The sequence below is a fragment of the Scyliorhinus canicula genome, chromosome 20, assembly GCF_902713615.1.
Source record: "Scyliorhinus canicula chromosome 20, sScyCan1.1, whole genome shotgun sequence".
NCBI classification, from domain to species: Eukaryota; Metazoa; Chordata; class Chondrichthyes; order Carcharhiniformes; family Scyliorhinidae; genus Scyliorhinus; species Scyliorhinus canicula.
This window is the reverse complement of record NC_052165.1, coordinates 74,883,874-74,905,609: the sequence shown is the minus strand read 5'-3', so window position 1 is coordinate 74,905,609 and position 21,736 is coordinate 74,883,874. Positions and strand designations below refer to the sequence as shown.

Here is a 21,736-nt window from a genome sequence, read left to right as displayed (position 1 = left end):
CAAACAGAGGTTAACAAAGAGACAAATAAGGAAGGAGAGGATCAAATATGAAGGCAGGCTAGCCAGTAATATAAGAAATGATAGTAAAAGTTTCTTTCAATACATAAGAAACAAACGTCAGGCCAAAGTAGACATTGGGCCAATTCAAACTGATTCTGGAAGGCTAGTGATGGGAGATGAGGAAATGGCTGGAGAACTTAATAAGTACTTTGCGTCTGTCTTCACAGTGGAAGACGTTAGTAATATCCCAAAAATTATAAAGGGTCAGGGGGCTGAGTTGAGTATGGTTGCCATTACAAAAGAGATGGTGCTAAAAAAGCTAAAAGGTCTTAAAATTGACAAATCTCCTGGCCCCGATGGGCTACATCCTAGAGTTCTGAGGGAGGTGGCTGAAGAAATAGCGGAAGCGTTGGTTGAGATCTTTCAAAAATCACTGGAGTCAGGGAAAGTCCCGGACGATTGGAAGATCGCTGTTGTAACCCCCTTGTTCAAGAAAGGATCAAGACAAAAGATGGAAAATTATAGGCCAATTAGCCTAACCTCGGTTGTTGGTAAAATTCTAGAATCGATCGTTAAGGATGAGATTTCTAATTTCTTGGAAGAGCAGGGTCGGATTAGAACAAGTCAACATGGATTTAGTAAGGGGAGGTCGTGCCTGACGAACCTGTTAGAATTCTTTGAGGAGGTGACAAGTAGGTTAGACCAGGGAAACCCAGTGGATGTGGTCTATCTGGATTTCCAAAAGGCCTTTGATAAGGTGCCACACAGGAGGCTGCTGAGTAAGGTGAGGGCCCATGGTGTTCGAGGTGAGCTACTGGCATGGGTTGAGGATTGGCTGTCTGACAGAAGGCAGAGAGTTGGGATAAAAGGTTCTTTTTCGGAATGGCAGCCGGTGACCACCGGTGTCCCACAGGGTTCAGTGTTGGGGCCGCAGCTGTTCACCATATATATTAATGATCTGGATGAAGGGACTGGGGGCATTCTAGCGAAGTTTGCTGATGATACGAAGTTAGGTGGTCAGGCAGGTAGTGCTGAGGAAGTGGGGAGGCTGCAGAAGGATCTAGACAGTTTGGGAGAGTGGTGCAGGAAATGGCTGATGCATTTCAACGTGAGAAAATGTGAGGTCTTGCACTTTGGAAAAAAGAATCCAAGCATAGACTACTTTCTAAACGGTGAGAAAATTCATAATGCCAAAGTACAAAGGGATCTGGGAGTGCTAGTCGAGGATTCCCTAAAGGTAAACATGCAGGTTGAATCCGTGATTAAGAAAGCGAATGCTATGTTGTCATTTATCTCAAGAGGGTTGGAATATAAAAGCAGCGATGTGCTACTGAGCCTTTATAAGGCTCTGGTTAGGCCCCATTTGGAGTACTGTGTCCAGTTTTGGGCCCCACATCTCAGGAAGGACATACTGGCACTGGAGCGTGTCCAGCGGAGATTCTCACGGATGATCCCTGGAATGGCGGGTCTAGCATATGAGGAACGGCTGGCGTTCCTGGGATTGTATTCATTGGAGTTCAGAAGGTTAAGGGGAGATCTAATAGAAACTTACAAGATAATACATGGCTTAGAAAGGATGGACGCAAAGAAACTGTTTCCGTTAGGCGAGGAGTCGAGGACCCGTGGGCACAGCCTTAGAATTAGAGGGGGTAAATTCAAAACAGAAATGCGGAGACATTTCTTCAGCCAGAGAGTGGTGGGCCTGTGGAATTCATTGCCGCAGAGTGCAGTGGAGGCCGGGACGCTAAATGGCTTCAAGGCAGAGATAGATAAATTCTTGATGTCGCGAGGAATTAAGGGCTATGGGGAGAATGCTGGGAGGTGGAGTTGAAATGCCCATCAGCCATGATTGAATGGCGGAGTGGACTCGATGGGCCGAATGGCCTTACTTCCACTCCTATGTCTTATGGTCTTATGGTCTTATGAATGGCTTGCTAGGACATTTCCGATCGGGAGTTGCATGTAGGTGACCAGGTAAGGATGGTAGATTTCCTTCCCCAAAGGGACATTAGTAAACCAGGTGGGTTTTTAATGACTGATATTTAATAACGTGGTCATCATTAGACTTTTTAATTCAAGATTTTTATTGAATTCATATTTCACTCACTGTCCTGAGTTTGCACATTCTCCCCCCCCCATGTTTGCGTGGGTTTCACCCCCACAACCCAAAGATGTGCAGGCTAGATGGATTGGCCACACTAAATTGCCCCTTAATTGGAAAAATTTAATTGGGTACTCTAAATTTATAAAAATAAAAAAAACCCCAAAGAATTCACATTTCGTATCTGTTGTGGTGGAATCTGCTCCCGAGTGCCCCGGGGCATTATCCTGGGTCTCAAGATTATTAGCTCAGTGACAATACCAGCACCTCCCCTTCTTCAAGTGGTTGTTCTTCCTGTGTGATGGGAGGGGAATAGGTGAGGGGTTATTGGATTACAGTGATAGGGTGGAAGTGAGGGCTTTGGGTCGGTGCAGACACGATGGGCCGAATAGCCTCCTGAACTGTATGTTCTCTGTGTGAGCAAACGTTGATAGGTTAATCTGCCACGGGGAAATTGCAGTTTGCTCTCAACTGATGCTCAGACATACATGAGCGTGCCTATTGTCACTGGATAGAAATTGAGACCGGAAAACCTTGCTGATGTTTCATGCACCTGAAGCGAGAACATAATCGAGTGTGATTGTGCCTTCCAAGATCAATGAGCCTGCTAGCGCTCGTAGCACAGATACTGGTTCCCTATGTGAGCTACTGAAGGGCTTACTGGCAGCTGTTGAATCAATTTGTCAAGACTTTGCATCTCTTCAAGAGAGGAGGAAAATTCAGACAACGATTAAAGCTCTGGCAAATATTCGCTTCAACATAATTCTGTTTTATTTCTGCTTCTAGATCGTTCAAGCAACAGTTAGCTTGCCCCAACCAAATGAAACAAGTAACGTAGACCGTTTACTGAATTTACATTTTCCCCCAGCATTTAATATTTGTTTTTTTTTAAAACAACCAGCGTTCTGTAATTTTCATACATTAGCAACAGTTAATTCTAAGCATTCAGCAATGAAATGTATGTGACCAAGTAATTATCAATTAAATGTTTATTTTGATTCAATGGAATTATTGAGTACAGTATGCAGGATATGTGCAGTGTAGCACATGGTAATGTATGATATATTAGTACCATTCCCATTATGTTTTGCTGTGATGTACAAATAAATGTTGGTACAAATGAATTTGAGTCTGCTGCTGGGTTCAACTATTAGTAATTTGCTTTTAAGAGCAAGGCGGGATGTAGTCATGTTGTTGTTACGGTACTGGAGAAAGTGTTCAAGTCCCACTGCAGTAAACGTGTGGGTTTACATCGGAAAAGAAAGAAAGAGATCATATCTGGTCTGCCTTACGTGCAACTCGAGCAAACCACGGCTATGGTAAAGGTTGCATGTTTTTTAAGGCCCTAGTTTCAATTCCAGGTCATGGTGAATTAAAGGCATCTCTCATTCCCACTCCGGTCCAGTCACATCCCAGTTATGTCCTATGGCAAAAATCTCCACACGGTGCTGGAAGTCAATCCATAATTCTCCTTTTGGTAGTCTCCGTGAGCTCATACTCGATGACCTTCTGCAGCCCATTCTGCGCAGTGTAACTTGTGAACTGTGCTCTTCCTGGGTCACCAATCAGAATCTCTGATCCATGAAACCTCTTGTATTCCGTCAGCCAATTGTGAAGATCAGCAACGAGTTCTTCATCATAAAACATGTCGCCCAAGAGAATGACATCCCATTTTTCTTCCATGTTTCCAATTAAACTTACCGTCACCACTGGCAGGGGGGCTATGTTGTTAAGTTCGCAGTTCATTCCTATGGAGACTGCTGCAACTGGTAGGAGAGCGATATAAAACAAGTTAAACCAAACCACTGAAATACATTCCTATGCAGCCCAATACTATCCCAGTTTTGAATGTGTTCCCAGATGCATGACAGCTCTGAATATTTTTTCACTCCCTGTATTCAATACAAGAAAAAGCCATCATCTCACTGATTCCTCACCAGCCTCTAAGATCACTCTGTCAATTGCAGCCATTCTTAATTTTACTTGGATTTATTTTTTTTTCTTTTATAAATTTTGAGTGCCCAATTCATTTTTTCCAATTAAGGGGCAATTTACGTGGCCAATCCACCTCGCCTGCACCTCTTTTTCGGTTGTGGGGGCGAAACCCACGCATACACGGGGGAGAACGTGCAAACTCCACACGGACAGTGACCCAGAGCCGGGATCGAACCTGGGTCCTCAGCGCTGCAGTCCCAGTGCTAACCACTTAGCAATGGTTGAAAAATGCTGGAAACACACAGCGGCAGAGTGAAAAAGGTGACCACAGAGGAGGTTCATGCACCCTCCATCGACAAAGGCACCACACACAGCACAGGATGCTGGAAATCAACAGAAGGCCCCTCAACAAAAAGTGGAGGCCCCAGCTCACCCTGATAACACAACCCCAACTACATTGGAAGAGGAAGGCTCAATGGACCAGGATGGAATGGAGAATAAAGCGTGCTGGGAAATGGCGAATAGGGACAAACGAAAGAGGAAACAGAAAAATAAACCGAAGAAATCACTGATGGTGAATGGCAAAAGGTGGCAGCTTCCAGCCAACAGCCTTAGCGCCGACACCTCCTCCGATGTGGAAGAACAAGCTAAGGATCAGCCTCAAATTAAGAGGCCAAGCACCAATGTGGCACCGGATGTACAGAACCCCCAGACCACAGACAGCAAAGACAATCAAACACGCCCGATCATCAACCTCTGGTCGATGGGAACAGCAATGTGACCAACGCCCACCAGACGCCGGATATTAAAAACAGGGTTACAGACCAGCTCCAGAAGTTCAGGAGCAGCAACAACCCAGGCGAAGACTGGCCTGCAACCCCAACACCCACTAACTGCAACGACGGATGCCAGGGCTACAGTACTCCCCCCCCCCCCCCCCCCCCCCCCCCCCCCCCCCCCCCAATGCATCCCCGTCGAGTTCACGGTCCCAGTACAGGCCAGGGCATCCTTCTCAGCCCCACAATTGTGCAACAGTTTCTGAGCACCACCGGTATGCTGGTGAACATTCAACAGCTGGAACAACCAACTGTATAGACCCTGGACTCAGACTGGTAAATCTACCTTTTTAAAAATCGGGTTTATAATTGCATGAATTAATGTGCGAAGCATTAAAGACACTTCACGATGTGTAGCCACACTCAGTTACCTGGCCAACGTGAAAGCCGACCTACTGTTTGTCATAAGATACATCTACGTATACAATGGAGTGCAGACAGGCAGTGATTGACACACAGGATGACCAGTAAGCACACAGAACAGAGCAGCCAATCACCAGACAGGACACTACCACTATAAAGCCAGAGGGCACCAGTTTTCCCACTCTCTCGGGATCCAGCCTCTGAGACAGTCAGAGCTCGTGAGCATAGCCAGTGCAAACACCATATGATAGTCAGTAAGACTGGTCAGGCTAGCATCAGGTCTCCAGTCAAGTCAGCATAGTGTCAACCCACAGTTGACCATGTAAAATAGTTAGATGTTAAATAAAATCGTGTTGCATCTCATCAGGTGTTGGAAGTCTGTCTCTCGCTACACTGCATCAAGCGCAGTCCACATAGACCCAGCCTGCCCAGCACATCATGGTACTAAGTAGTGATGCTGAAAATTGACGGACTTACCTTGAGTGAATCAGCGTTGACCAGCAAGCAGCCATCCGGTGACATGGAAAACGTCCGCCCTCCTCCGCAGCTCAGCATCGCCAGCAACCTCGGTGCAAATTGGAAGATCTTCAAACAAAAGTTCCAACTCTATCTCGAAGCCACTGACCTCGAGGCCGCATCAGATGCCAGGAAGATTGCACTATTCCTCTCCACAGCCGGGGACCACGCCACCCAACCGTGATGTCTCACCTCACACACTGCTTCCTCCGGACGCGCCCTGCCACAAGGCCATCAATCTACCAGCAGTCCTGCCGACCTCTGAGACCACCGCATTGGCGGCAATCCCGCCTATCCAACTGCAGGCGGCACCTGATCCACCCTTGAGGCGGTCAACTAGAATTCGTCGCCCGTCACAGAGACTAAACTTATAGACTGAATGTTTGTACAATTTTGTTAACTCATCGTTTTGACCTCTGTAAATATCGTTTTTTACTGTTTCATCTGCCCTATATCTGCACTAGCAACACCATCCTATGTATATAAGTCCATTTTAGCACATTCTGTATATAGTCAGGCACATATAGACATCCACACGCACATGCACCTTAATATATTTTTATTTTTTTAATAAATGTTTGTTATTGAGTTTTCATATTTTATATATGACAAATTACAAATTATTAGAGAGAAAAAAAGAAAACACAAAAATTTAACATGAATATTTACAGGTAAGCATCTTCATAACAACAATTGTGGCCGCCCCCTTTAGCCAGCATACATATTTTACATTCCCTAATATGGCCGAGGCACATGTTTATAGGCATTTATTTATAGTTTGGTTTTGGGCCTTAGCTTGCCATCAAACCCCCAGAACGAGCCCGTAACCCCCCCCCCCCATCCCCCCCGGCTACCTTCCCCCGATTCCCGTCCATTTTCCCCTGATTCTTGGCCACCCGTCTATTCTTCCTCTTGTACGTTGGCCACAAACAGGTCCCGGAACAGTTGCATGAATGGCTCCCACGTTCTGTGGAAGCCGTCGTCTGACCCTCGGATAGCGAATTTGATTTTCTCCATTTGGAGAGATTCCGAGAGGTCGGACAGCCAGTCTGCAGCTCTGGGCGGTGCTGCTGACCGCCAGCCAAACAGGATTCTACGGCGGGCGATCAGGGAGGCAAAGGCAAGGGCGTCCGCCCTCCTCCCCAGGAATAGATCTGGCTGGTCTGAAACCCCGAAGACCGCCACTATCGGGCATGGCTCCACCCTCACCCCCACCACTTTGGACATAGCCTCGAAGAAGGCTGTCCAGTACTCCACAAGTCTGGGGCAAGACCAGAACATATGGGCGTGGTTGGCCGGGCCTCTTTGGCACCGCTCACATCTGTCCTCCACCTCCGGGAAGAACCTACTCATACGGTTTCTCGTTAAGTGGGCTCTATGTACCACTTTTAGTTGCGTCAGGCTGAGCCTTGCGCATGTGGAGGTGGAGTTGACCCTATGCAGTGCTTCGCTCCAGAGTCCCCACCCTATCTCCATCCCCAGGTCGTCCTCCCATTTCCTTCTTGTTGCGTCCAGTACGGTGTCATCCCTATCCACCAGTCGGTCATACATGTCACTACAGTTCCCTTTCTCTAGGATACTTGCGTCCAGTAGGTCTTCCAGTAGTGTCTGTCGTGGCGGTTGTGGGTACGTCCTTGTCTCCTTTCGTAGGAAGTTTTTGAGCTGCAGGTACCGTAGCTCGTTCCCCCCAGCTAGCTGAAATTTCTCTGTCAGTTCGTCCAGTGTTGCGATCCTGTCGTCCGTGTATAGGTCCCTGACTGTCAGTGTCCCCCCGTCCTGCCTCCACCTTTTGAAGGTGGCGTCAGTCAGTGCTGGTTTGAACCTATGGTTGTTGCAGATGGGAGCCTTGTCCGACATTTTGTACAGGCCAAATTGCTGCCGCAGTTGGTTCCAGGATTGGAGGGTGGCTGTCACCACTGGGCTGCTGGAGTGTTTTTTGGGTGGGGATGGGAGTGCTGCCGTGGCGAGGGCCCGGAGGGAGGTTCCCATGCAGGAGGCCTCCTCCGCACGCACCCACTCGGCTTCTGGCTCCTGGATCCATCCCCTTACTCGCTCGGCTGTTGCCGCCCAGTGGTAGAATTGTAGATTCGGGAGGGCTAGCCCCCCCCTGGATTTTGTTTTTTGTAGGACCTTCTTTGGGATCCTAGCATTTTTACCCCCCCATACGAACGCCATGATAGGTTTGTCCAGCGCTTTGAAAAAGGCCTTGGGGATGTAGATCGGAATGGATCTAAACAGGAAGAGGAACCTGGGCAGTACGTTCATTTTGATCGTCTGGACTCTCCCCGCGAGGGAGAGCGGGAGTGTGTTCCATCTTTGCAGGTCCTTTTTAACTTCCTCCGTCAGGCTGGTGAGGTTCCATTTGTGGATCCCTTTCCAGTCATGGGCTATTTAGATCCCCAGGTAGCGGAATTTATGTCGGGCTTGTTTGAACGGCAGCCCCTTTAGTGCTGCCCCCCCCCCTTGCGGGTGTACTGGGAAGATCTCATTTTTGCTCATGTTGAGTTTGTAGCCCGAGAAGGCTCCAAACTCTTTCAGGAGCGTGATGATTCCGTCCATGCTGCTTTGTGGGTCCGAGATATAGAGGAGCAGATCATCCGCATAGAGTGAGACTCTGTGCTCTCTACCTCCCCTTCGGATCCCCCTCCAATTTTTTGCTGCCCTGAGCGCGATTGCTAGCGGTTCGATTGCTAGTGCGAACAGCAGCGGGGACAGTGGGCATCCTTGTCTGGTGCCCCTGTGCAGCTGGAAGTATTGGGAGTTGGTATTGTTGGTCCGTACAATCGCCATGGGAGCGTTGTATAGGAGCTTTACCCAAGCGGTGAACCCTGTTCCAAGCCCGAGCCGCTCCAGTACCTCTATGAGGTATTTCCATTCGACTCTGTCGAAGGCCTTTTCTGCGTCCAGGGAGACGATCACCTCTTGTGTTCTCTCCCCGGAGGGGGTCATTATTACGTTCAGCAGGCGCCTGATGTTCGCGGTAAGCTGTCTACCTTTGACGAAGCCCGTCTGGTCCTCTGTGACCACCTCAGGTACACAGTCTTCTAGCCTTTTGGCTAGGATTTTGGCCAGTGCACCTTAATATTTATGATCTGAACACATACTACAAAAAAAAAGGGGGGGGGGGGGAGATGTCATAATATACATCCAGGTATATGATGGAGTGCAGACAGGCAGTGATTGACACACAAGATGACCAGTGAGCACACAGAACACAGCAGCCAATCACCAGACAGGACACGACCACTATAAAGCCAGAGGGCACCAGTTTTCCCGCTCTCTCGGGATCCAGCCTCTGAGACAGTCAGAGCTCGTGAGCATAGCCACTGCTAACACCATGTGGTAGTCAGTAACACTGGTCAGGCTATTACTCGGTCTCCAGTCAAGTCAGCATAGTGTCAACCCACAGTTGAACATATAAAATAGTTAGATGTTAAATAAAATCATGTTGCATCTCACCAAGTGTTGGAAGTCTGTCTCTCGCTACACTGCATCAAGCGCAGTCCACATAGACCCAGCCTGCCCAACACATCACTGTTCCTGCAGGAGTGTGGGATTCCACACCTCAGCAACAACAGGTGCCGGTCGAGCTGGTGGTCCCACGGGCCATCCATCTGGTCAGGAGGAAACAACTGTCGTTCCTCCGGCCTGGGTATTCTACTGTGGGGAGGCAGCATCACCATATCCAATGTTAAGGAGGTGGTGGGCGGACGCCTCCTTGTAGCAGACGTCAAATACTAAAACACCCCTATCAGACTTATTAACGCGTATGCCCCGGCCGTAAAAACTGAGCGGCTGGCTGTCCTTCAGCAACTACCACTGCTGTTGGCCACTTCCAAGCCGGTCATTCGGGGCGGTGACTTCAACTGGATCATCGATGCGGCTGGACGATCCGGCAGAGCCGGCAGCAAACTAGACGCTACGTGCAGACTCCTGATGGAAATGGTAATAAAAGAGGACAAGCTGCCCGATGTCTTCAGCAACCCTGCAGATGGAGCGCAGCGTAGATACACATGGTCACGGCCAGATGGGTCCGTCCGCTCCAGGGTAGACTTCTTCTTTGTGTCCTGTGATTTCACGGTTGGTCCACCGACGTTAAGCCGGAGTTCTTCTCTGACCATTGTCTCCTACTGGCCGACTGCCACCTGCAGGAAAACCAGGGGGTGGGCAGGGGGACATGGAAGCTGAATGTAAAACTGGTGACTCCAGAGAATGTCGAGGAACTTAAAAGGGATTACAAAGGTTGGAGGACCGTGAAACCCCTCTTTGAGTCTCCACATCTCTGGTGGGTAGCAATCAAGGGGAACATCAAAATGTTTTTCATCCTCAAATGCGTTCAAAAGGTGAGGGAGAGACGAGGGGCCATGCCCAGGCTCCAGAAAAGCATGCAGAATTTGCTCCAGCTGCAGTCAATGGGGGTTGATGTCAAGGAGGATCTCCAAGAGGTGAAGAGCCAGTAAGCCTCGCTCTACACCTCGGTGGCCTCCAAGGTTATCTTCCGCTCCCGGGGTTGCTCCGTGGAGCAGGATGAAAAGTGCTCACGCTTCTTCTTCCAGAAGGTACACAGAGAGACCTTTGTGATCAGCAGCCTGAAGGAAGAAGATGGCTCTGTAAAGACATCGCAGTCTGACATCCTGAGGATCAGTCAATCCTTTTATGCCGGACTGTATGATCTGAAGCCAACAGATAGCACTGTTTCCCAGACCTTCCTGTCGTCTATCACGGAAGCGAGCGGAAAAACCTGGACAAACCGCTAACTCTGGACGAGCTGACAAAGGCAGTCAGGTCCTTTGAGACGAGTAAAACTCCCGGAAGCGAACGCTTACCGGCTGAGTTGTATTCGGCTCTGTGGGACTCTATGGACTGTTTCCAGGGACACACACCGAGACAAACATCAACTGCTGCTGGAGGGTTATCAACTCGGTGAAAGACGCTCTTTGGTCTGCCCGAAACTTGCTGATCTTCCAGTGCAAAGAATTGTCCTCGACCGAGTGCTGCAGACTGGCACATTCCAAGGTCCAGGACTACGTGCTGTGGGACGCACTCAAGCTTGGGGCAGCTGCCGCCAAGGCGCAATGGGGGAAGACCACAGTGTAAGGTCTTACCACCAAATGTACACCGAGGGGTTGGTAACAGTGTAAAACCCCTCGGTCTGGGTCTTCAATACTCCAATGTATAAAAGAAACAAAGCAATGTAAATATTTAAGAACAAATTGTAACTTAAAGGATATGTGTGTAATGTCATCCCAATTGAATTGAAGAAAGACAAGTGAATGTGTAACTTTGGAAATGTACAGTCAAGACAATTTGAAATGTTCTGTAAGGTTTTAAAATAAATTTTATGAATAAAGTATATTGTTTGGAAAAAAAAATTCTGTTGTTTTCAGTTTAATATCTGGAACGTCCCTGATCTGGGGACCATATATTAAATTGATTTTTAGAGCAGGGAAATGGAATAGGGGCTTGCTCCGTCCATTCCACGCATCAACCCGGTATTGCAGTACCTCCTCGAATGGTGCACACCACCCCTTCATGGGGAATTTCAAACTCAAAAAATAGATTGCACATACAAATCTGCACTTCATATCCTTTTCTTTTCATCCTCTTCACTCATTCAGTCACAAAACAAAATTACTGCCCACTCTCCACATACCACACACTAAATTACCTCCACTGCCTCACCACTCTGTTAGCTTCGACAAAGAATCATCAGACTCGAAAAGTTAGCTCTTTTCTCTCCCTATAGATGCTGCCAGACTTGCTGAGATTTTCCAGCATTTTCTCTTTCGTTTCTGCCTTACCACTTTGCTTTGCACAACACCTTGCCTACATCCCCTGCTGCCTTGCCAGTGCTGTTGTATTTATGCCTGTTCAGATACTTCAACCAGCTCCTGAATTAAACTTTTCCCAGGTGTCTTTACTTATGAGTAGAACAAAGTACGGAGACAAATGAAATGCAACACACTTTATTAAATATAGTTAACCCATAAATTACGCACTATACATACAAGAAACACCCAGGATTCGACTATGCTACCCGCAAAGGTGGTTTGGTAAGCTGTAGATCTGAGTCCCTCTGGTTCCAATTTGCAAATGTGATTCTCGCTGGCTGTTGCTTGCTTGCTTCCTTCTGGTCAGGTCAAGGTCATCTCACACACCAAGCTCCGAGTCTTTATTTTGAGTGGTTTGCTTCGAGTCGTTGTTCCGAGATGTATGGAATGCTTATTTTTATCCCCTTGTTGCCACCCACCTCCTTTCTTCACCTGCCTTTGGCCTTCAGCCAATGGAGTGAATGGAGCCAATGTGAAGATGAGGCGTGAAGTTTCAGTTGGGGTGCTTGATAGTTACAAGGAAGCGAGGAAGGATCTAAAGAGAGAGCTGAGACGAGCAAGGAGGGGACATGAGAAGTCTTTGGCAGGTAGGATCAAGGAAAACCCAAAAGCTTTCTATAGGTATGTCAGGAATAAAAGAATGACTAGGGTAAGAGTAGGGCCAGTCAAGGACAGTGGTGGGAAGTTGTGTGTGGAGGCTGAGGAGATAAGCGAGATACTAAATGAATACTTTTCGTCAGTATTCACTCAAGAAAAAGATAATATTGGGGAGGAGAATGCTGAGACCCAGGCTATTAGAATAGATAGCATTGAGGTGTGTAGGGAAGAAGTGTTGGCAATTCTGGACAAGGTGAAAATAGGTAAGTCCCCGGGGCCTGATGGGATTTATCCTAGGATTCTCTGGGAAGCCAGGGAAGAGATTGCTGAGCCTTTGGCTTTGATTTTTAGGTCATCATTGGCTACAGGAATAGTGCCAGAGGACTGGAGGATAGCAAATGTGGTCCCTTTGTTCAAGAAGGGGAGTAGATATAACCCCGGTAACTATAGGCCGGTGAGCCTAACATCTGTGGTGGGTAAAGTCTTGGAGAGGATTATAAAAGATACGATTTATAATCACCTAGATAGGAATAATATGATTAGGGATAGTCAGCATGGTTTTGTGAAGGGTAGGTCATGCCTCACAAACCTTATCGAGTTCTTTGAGAAGGTGACTGAACAGGTAGACGAGGGTAGAGCAGTTGATGTGGTGTATATGGATTTCAGTAGAGCGTTTGATAAGGTTCCCCACGGTCGGCTATTGCAGAAAATACAGAGGCTGGGGATTGAGGGTGATTTAGAGATGTGGATCAGAAATTGGCTAGTTGAAAGAAGACAGAGAGTGGTAATTGATGGGAAATGTTCAGAATGGAGTTCAGTTACGAGTGGCGTACCACAAGGATCTGTTCTGGGGCTGTTGCTGTTTGTCATTTTTATAAATGACCTAGAGGAGGGCGCAGAAGGATGGGTGAGTAAATTTGCAGACGACACTAAAGTCGGTGGAGTTGTAGACAGTGCGGAAGGATGTTGCAGGTTACAGAGGGACATAGATAAGCTGCAGAGCTGGGCTGAGAGGTGGCAAATGGAGTTTAATGTGGAGAAGTGTGAGGTGATTCACTTTGGAAAGAATAACAGGAATGCGGAATATTTGGCTAATGGTAAAATTCTTGGTAGTGTGGATGAGCAGAGGGATCTCGGTGTCCATGTACATAGATCCCTGAAAGTTGCCACCCAGGTTGATAGGGTTGTGAAGAAGGCCTATGGTATGTTGGCCTTTATTGGTAGAGGGATTGAGTTCCGGAGCCATGAGGTCATGTTGCAGTTGTACAAAACTCTAGTACGGCCGCATTTGGAGTATTGCGTACAGTTCTGGTCGCCTCATTATAGGAAGGACGTGGAAGCTTTGGAACGGGTGCAGAGGAGATTTACCAGGATGTTGCCTGGTATGGAGGGAAAATCTTATGAGGAAAGGCTGATGGATTTGAGGTTGTTTTCGTTAGAGAGAAGGTTAAGAGGTGACTTAATAGAGGCATACAAAATGATCAGAGGGTTAGATAGGGTGGACAGCGAGAGCCTTCTCCCGCGGATGGAGGTGGCTAGCACGAGGGGACATAGCCTTAAATTGAGGGGTAATAGATATAGGACAGAGGTCAGAGGTGGGTTTTTTACGCAAAGAGTGGTGAGGCCGTGGAATGCCCTACCTGCAACAGTAGTGAACTCGCCAACATTGAGGGCATTTAAAAGTTTATTGGATAAGCATATGGATGATAAGGGCATAGTGTAGGTTAGATGGCCTTTAGTTTTTTTTCCATGTCGGTGCAACATCGAGGGCCGAAGGGCCTGTACTGCGCTGTATCGTTCTATGTTCTATGTTCTATGAGTCTCAGGAGGCAGGGTCCCAGTGCCCAATGGTCTGGATGATGACCTGTTGACAGGGCACAGCAGGCCACTCTGGGAGGAGCGATGGATCATCAGGAACTGTGGACAATGGGCCAATGCATCTCAAGTAGGAGCGATAATTACTTGATGGGTTATCAGGGGCTGCTCCAGATATACCCCCGGCAGCTTGTCTGAGTATATTCGGATTCTGCAGGCTTCTGCAGACTGTGGTTTTTAAAGTGCCCAATTCTTTAATTTAAGATATCCCATTTAATCAACCTTAAAACTAGGCCCTGTGTATATTACTACAGAGCCCAGCATTATCAGACACCACTCCCTCCCACCCGGCCCACCTATTCACTCTTGCAAAGTCTTCCATTGCCCACCACATACAGCAGTCTGACAACACCCACTAACACCTTCAAAAATACCTTCTTCCCCCTCCCCCCCGCTCGAACCACACTCCTAAACCACCCTCCAACGTATGTCCATACGTTCCCCAACCAGAAATCATCGCTTAGTTACCACATTGACTCCCTACTCAAGGCCAGGTCTGAGGCGCTCAAGTCACGCCACCCTGACCTATACAAGAAATCCAGCTACCACCTCCGCAAAGCCATATGGCATGCCAATAGACAATATCACACCAAGCTGCAGTCACAGACTAGCGTTACAGACTCTCGGCGGTTGTGGCAAGGCCTAAACAACATAAAGGGCTACAAAGCGAAGTCGAGCAGTATTTCCAGCAGTAGCGCACCCCTGCCCGATGAACTCAATGCGTTCTATGCTCGGTTCGAGCAGGAAACCATCAATCTGCCGCAGCAGCCCCGGACACACCCATATCCACCCTCACAGCTTCCGAAGTCAGATCGCCCTTCCTGAAAGTGAACCCTCGGAAGGCGACGGGTCCGGACGAATCCCTGGTCGTGCACCCATAGCCTGCGCAGACCAGCTGGCAGATGTGTCCGCGGACACCTTCAACCTCTCCCTATTCCATTCCGAGGTCCCTATCTGCTTCAAGAAGACCACCATCATAACGGTGCCAAAGAAGAACCAGGCAACGTGCCTCAGTGACTACCGTCCGGTGGCTCTGACATCGATCGTAATGAAGTGCTTTGAGAGGTTAGTCATGAGGCACATCAACTCCATACTCCAAGGATGCCTAGATCCACTGCAATTCGCATACCGCTGCAACCGGTCCACAGCAGATGCCATCTCCCTGGCCCTACACTCATCCCCAGAGCATCTCGGCAACAAGGACTAATACATCAGACTCTTCTTTATTGACTACAACTCCGTCTTCAACACCATAATCCCAGCCAAATTCATATCAAAGCTCCAAAACCTAGGACTTGGCTTCTCACTCTGCAACTGGATCCTCAACTTTCTGACCCATAGACCACAATCAGTAAGAATAAACAACAACACCTCCTCCACGAAAGTTCTCAATACCGGGGCCCCGCAAGGCTGCATACTTAGCCCCCAACTATACTCCCTATACACACACGACTGCATGGCAAAATTTGGCTCCAACTCCATTGACAAGTTTGCTGACGACACAACCGTAGTATCGGATCTCGAAAAAGGATGAGTCAGAATTCAGGAGGGAGACAGAGAACCTAGTGGAGAGGGGCAGCACGGTAGCACAGTGGTTAGCACAGTTGCTACACAGCTCCAGGGTTCCAGGTTCAATTCCCGGTTTGGGTCACTGTCTGTGTGGGGTCTGCAGGTTCTCCCCGTGTCTGCTTGTGTTTCCTCCGGGTGCTCCGGTTTCCTCCCACAGTCCAAAGATGTGCAGGTTAGGTGGTTTGGCAATAATAAATTGCCCTTAGTGTCCAAAAAGGTTAGGTGGGGTGACGGGGTTATTGGGTGGAGGCCCTGGGGTGGTCAAGGACAGGGCACTCCCCCTGACATCTGGGCCCAGGTGGTACTGCCGAGATGCCGGGCAATGCCAGTGGTTGGGCCAGGGGTGTTCCTTGCAAGGCAGAGGTGGGTGAGGGGTGTGGGAGGTTCCCAGGACCTTCCCAAGGTTTGGGGGGGGGGGGGGGGGGGGGGGGGGGGGGGGGTCAAAACCGTGGGGTGGAACCTAAAAGGGGACTGCGGAAAGATTGGAGCTGCCGGATAAAATGACGCCCGATCTGCAATCCCTTTAAGTGCGGCCTCGGCAGTTAGAACCACCCCCACCCGAGGCCAATAGAAAATGGCAAAGTTGGATAACGGGATGTTTCTCAGCACTGCACAGGCACCGGAGTGCGGTGACTAAGTAACTTCATTGCAGTGTTAATGTAAGTCTACTTGTGACAATAAAGATTATTTGCTATTATATTAAATTGGCCCTAAATAGCCCTGTTTAGCACAGGGCTAAATCGCTGGCTTTGAAAGCAGACCAAGCAGGCCAGCAGTAACAGCCTCCCCGAACAGGCGCAGGAATGTGGCGACTAGGGGCTTTTCACAGTAACTTCATTGAAGCCTACTCGTGACAATAAGCGATTTTCATTTTCATTTCAATTGTAATCCCAGACAGTAAGTGTTCATTGGCTAAAAGAGGATCAGAGAAGTATTGGGGCGGAGGGGGGGGGGGGGGGGGGGGGGGGGGGGGGGGTCCTAGGAATTGAGCCATCCAACTATTCCAGCTGTCGGACGTATGGAGTGGACCTGCAAAGTAATTAGATTGAGAGGAGATGGTGTGTGACCCCAGCTGCAGCACAAAAAAAAAACACCAACCATACTGCTTGCAAGAAAACTCTCAATTAGTTTAAGGGTTAGAGAAACCAGAGCTATTTCACAGGGGAATGATGAATTATTGAAGAGAGAAGAGGATGAGTGCTATGGCAAATACTTGTCAATATTAAGATTCTCAGGCAGCACGGTGGTCTAATGGTTAGCGCGCTGAGGTCCCAGGTTCGATCCCGGCCCTGGGTCACTGTCCGTGTGGAGTTTGCACATTCTCCCCGTGTCTGCGTGGGTTTCGCCCCCACAACCCAAAAATGTGCACATTAGGTGGATTGGCCACGCTAAATTACCCCTTAATTGGAAAAAATAATTGGGTAATCTAAATTTAAAAAAAATATATATTAAGATTCTCCAGAAATGCATCATCCAAAATGTAGGCCCACCTGAGATTGTGCACGTCCGCGGATCCTAGCTGCCCATTCGCTCCCCTGGTCGTCCATGAGGCCCCCTCTGGTGCTCAATCCCCCCCCCCCCCCCCCCCCCCCCCCTCACCAGTACGGCCAAGGACTGAGTCCACAGCCGCCACCTGAGGTCCCCGACCTGGTTAGAACGACGCCGTCGGGAACTCGGCCAGTTTTGAGCGGAGAATCGTGGGGGGGGCCTCTGTCAATGGCCCCCTGGGCCGCGACGTGTAGATCGCGCGCGAGGGATTCCGGGCCGGTCCCGATTTCCTCGTAAACGGCCATTCTCCGCCCCGGCGGCAAACGCGACTTCTGCGCGGGGCTGCGGAGAATCCAGCCCCTCGTCTTTCCCACATATCTGAATCACACATTTCAGAAACACAAAACAGCTACTGTAACAAACATCACAGGAGCCCTGCAGTCACGCAATGAATGAAACAGCAGAGACTTACTTTGTTTCGGAGTTAAGAATCTAAGTTATGTGAAAATTGTTCCTGGATTCCTGCCAAGAATGTAATTGTCATTTTGCTTTTCAAATTCCTTTAGTTCCCAAATGGCCTCATACTCACATCACCACTTGCCTCGTGCCGTACAGAATTCAGGCTCCTACAGTGCTTTCATACTTCTCATGTTGCTGTTAATAAGAAATTGTTTTATTTCTAATGATGCCCTACTGCCCACATTTACTTTGTTTCGCAAGGCTAAGAGAACGAAAGCAGTCTATAAGTTTGCTTTAATGCTGTATTTTTGAAAGCCTTGAGGCGGCACAGTGGCTCAGTGGTTAGCACTGCTGCCTCACGGCGCCGAGGACCCAGGATCTATCCCGACCTTCGGTCACTGTTCGTGTGGAGTTTGCACATTCTCCCCGTGTCTGCGTGCCCCCCCCCCATCCCAAAAATGTGAAGGGTCAGTGGATTGGCCACACACTAAATTGCCCCTTAAAAAAAAATAATTGAGCACTTTAAATTTTAAAAATAATAAATTTGAAAGACTTCAGCACTGACTAAATCTGTCCTTTTGCATTGTGCTGAGCCACTAATACCATGGGTTCAATTTCTGATCTTTGTTAGGTTAGCTGAGTTCAGATTTGACAGCAGTTCAGGTGCTGCACTTCACTCTTGAGCTCGTGAAAGGGTAGTTAAAAAACAATCACGCTGGTCCCTATTACGAGACTACTGACCACTGGATAGAACCAGGCTTGAAGCTGATGCCTGACACGTTGAAACATTCTGCTAACAGTCACTGACCAGGTGCACATGTGAAGGTTTGACTGAAGGATTGCGAAATAGGGAGCAGTTGCCATTTGTAAACCCACCTCACAATTCTTCGGAATACAGGAGCTGGAGCTCAGCTCCTCAAGTTTCTTTCACCTTTCATTTCATTCACAGCTAATCTGTACTTCAGTTCACTTTACTCACCTTTTCTCCAAATCCCTTCATACTCATGATCTTATTGAATGGTGGAGCAGGCTCGAGGGGCCGAGTGGCCTACTCCTGCTCCTAATTTGTACGTACCCTCGAGGAACAAAAATCTATCGGTCTCAGACTTGAAGGTTTCAATTGACCCAGCATTGGAAACTGAACCCAAGGTTTTCTGTACTCTGTACGTCTGAGTCAGTTCCGATAGAGGCCCAATTGCAAGGCAGTTTTTTCCCCCCAGTTCATTTCTGCTTACCTGGGTCAATATCATTGGCAAGGACACATGTGGCTCCACTCATAAAAGCTGCAATGGCAGAGGCACCACAGCCACTTCCTAAGTCCAGCACCTTCTTTGACTTTGTGACTGTCGCATTATCCAGGAGGTATCTAAGAACAATGTTCAGAACAAGTGAGTTAGGACACTTGGGGCTCCTGGTATCTCTGCACCACCATATCACCACAAGATCATTTTCTCCCATTGCCACCTCGCCTTTTCCGATGGTGTATTTAGAATATCTTCTGCGGCTGCTGCTGGCTCTTGAGACCTTTTCCTACTATCTTTAATGTCTATCAGCAATGAGAGGCTATTCGATTGTCAACTTGCCATTGGGTCACTGGCAAAGAATCAGGAGCCAAGGCTCTTATCTCCTGCACAGTCCAGGATCACTGAAGCCTGAAGTTCACTGATTCAGTGACCACAGAGCAATCCACAATGAGAGGTGCAAAGAAACTTGTTCTTATTCATAAACAACTATTTACACAATACACTTCAGGTCCCAGTGGGACTAGCCCGCTCGGCTCCCATTCAGGCCGAGCTTTTATTACCAGAGTCCATTAGTCTGCTGATAGGCTCCCGCCCCTCAGCGGGGCAGCTCGCATTCCTTTTTTTTTGTTATAAATTGAGAAGCAGCACGGTGGCGCAGTGGATAGCACTGCTGCCTCACAGCGCCAAGGTCCCAGGTTCGATCCCGGCCCTGGGTCACTGTCCGTGTGGAGTTTGCACATTCTCCCCGTGTCTGCGTGGGTTTCGTCCCCACAGCCCAAAGATGTGCAGGGTAGGTGGAATGGCCACGCTAAATTGCCCCTTAATTGGAAAAAATTAATTGAGTACTCTAAATTTAAAAAAAAAAGTTTAGAGTACCCAATTCTTTTTTTCCAATTGAAGGGCAATTTAGCATGGCCAATTCACATCTTTTAGGTTGTGGGGGTGAGGCCAATGCAGACCTGGGGAGAATGTGCAAACTCCACACGGACAGTGACCCGGGGCCGGGATCAAACCCGGGTCTTCAGCGCCGTGAGGCAGCAGTGCTTACCACTGCAGCACCGTGCTGCCCCCGGGAGCTCATATTCCACAAGGCTGTTTTTGTTTTTTAAAATAAATTTAGAGTACCCAATTCTTTTTTATCCCCCAATTAAGGGGCAATTTAGCATGGCCCCGGGTCACTGTCCGTGTGGAGTTTGTACATTCTCCCCGTGTCTGCATGGGTCTCACCCCCGCAACCCAAAAAAAATGTGCAGGGTAGGTGAATTGGCCACACAAAAATTACCCCTCAATTGGAAAAAAAGAATTGGATACTCTAAATTTGTGAAAAAAAGAATCAATTATTTTAGTCTCAACATTGCAGGTTTTCAAAAAAAAAGACAAGCTACACTCAGACGAGGATCCTCCTGCTACAGACTGATAACCACACACACAATTTCAGGCAAGGCAGGGTCAGTTATATTGACAATCTAGGGAGTACCTGATACTGATGGAGTCCTGCACTTGGAACAGAATCAAAGTGAAGCTGTATCAGAACGCTCAGGTGAACATTAAAAAAAATCCCTTGGGAGACCAGAGGAGTTCTCCCAGCGTGCAAGTCAATATTGATTTTGCGTATCAGCCGTAGCTCAGTTGGTAGAACCCTCACCCGAGTCAAGAAGGTTGCACCTACAAGCCCCATTCCAGAATTTGGGCCTAAAGTCAGGGCTGACATTCTGGCGCAGTACTGAGGGAGTGCTGCACTGCTGGAGATGCTATTTCTCAGATATAGAACATAGAACATGGAACATACAGTGCAGAAGGCCATTTGGCCCATCCAGTCTGCTCCGGCCCATTTAATCCCTCACTTCCACCCCATCCCCATAACCCAATAACCCCTCCTAACCTTTTTGGATACCAAGGGCAATTTAGCATGGCCTAGCCACCTAACCTGCACATCTTTGGACTGTGGGAGGAAACCGGAGCATCCGGAGGAAACCCACGCAGACACGGGGAGAACGTGCAGACTCCGCACAGACAGTGGCCCAGCGGGGAATTGAACCTGGGACCCTGGCGCTGTGAAGCCACAGTGCTATCTACTTGTGCTACCGTGCTGCCCTATGCGATGTTAAACCGAGGCCCAGTCGGCCCTCTCAGGTGGTAGTAAAGGACCCCCATGACATTATTTCAAAGACTTGTCAGGAGTTATCCCCAATGTGCTGATCAATGTTTATCCCTCAAACAACATCACAAAAACAGATCATCTAGAACACACAGTCCAGAAGGAGGCCATTCGGCCCATAGAGTCTGCACCGACCCACTTAAGCCTCTGGTCATTATCATATCCCTGTTTGTGGGATCTTGCTTTGTGCAAACTAACTGCTCTGTTTCCTACATTACAACAATGATTACACTTCAAAGATATTTCTTTGGCTGTGAAAGTGTATTTCTGTGGCTGCAGACATTTCACCGGGATGATCTGATGCCTCCCTGATACCAGGAACAAGGATGTCACTGAACGGCCGTAGAACATTCTGAAGGGAGAGTGTGAAGAGTCAGAGGTTAAGGTTCGTATTGGTACCAACGACATTGATAAGAAGAGGGACGAGGGGACTTCCGGTGACGGTGGGCGGAGGGCAGCCGCGCGTTGGAGGGCTCCCGTTCGGGAACGGCATTGTCGGGGGTTAACGTCCGGTCCTAGGGGCAGCGAAGGCAGTAAATGTCGGGAGAAAGCACAGGGAAGGGAAATGTCGAGGATCAGTAAAAAAACATCCGTGAAAAAAGCAGCTGAAAGTTCGTCGGGGAGTGGAAAGGTCACCACGGGGTCAGTAAAGAAAATGAAGGCTGGAGCACCAGAGGAGGCCGCATTGCTTACGGCTGAAGAAATAACTAAGGTGATGGCCGTGGAATTCGAAAGACATTTCACAAAACACATGGAGGCGATGA

General features: G+C 48.4%; 1 protein-coding gene and 1 non-coding gene across 2 annotated transcripts in view; one reads left to right on the top strand and one right to left on the bottom strand.

Moving 5' to 3' along the window:
- Window positions 1-2,849: 2,849 nt before the first annotated feature.
- etfbkmt (electron transfer flavoprotein subunit beta lysine methyltransferase) overlaps window positions 2,850-21,736 on the bottom strand; it is a 29,302-nt gene continuing 10,415 nt past the window's right edge. The window contains 3 exon segments of the mRNA XM_038781169.1: window positions 2,850-3,574; window positions 3,577-3,867; window positions 18,806-18,936. Of these exon segments, the coding sequence (XP_038637097.1) occupies window positions 3,525-3,574; window positions 3,577-3,867; window positions 18,806-18,936 (472 nt within the window). The 3' untranslated portion in view covers window positions 2,850-3,524.
- LOC119955355 lies at window positions 11,084-11,277 on the top strand. The gene has a single exon (XR_005458451.1). It is a non-coding gene; the product is annotated as a U2 spliceosomal RNA (small nuclear RNA).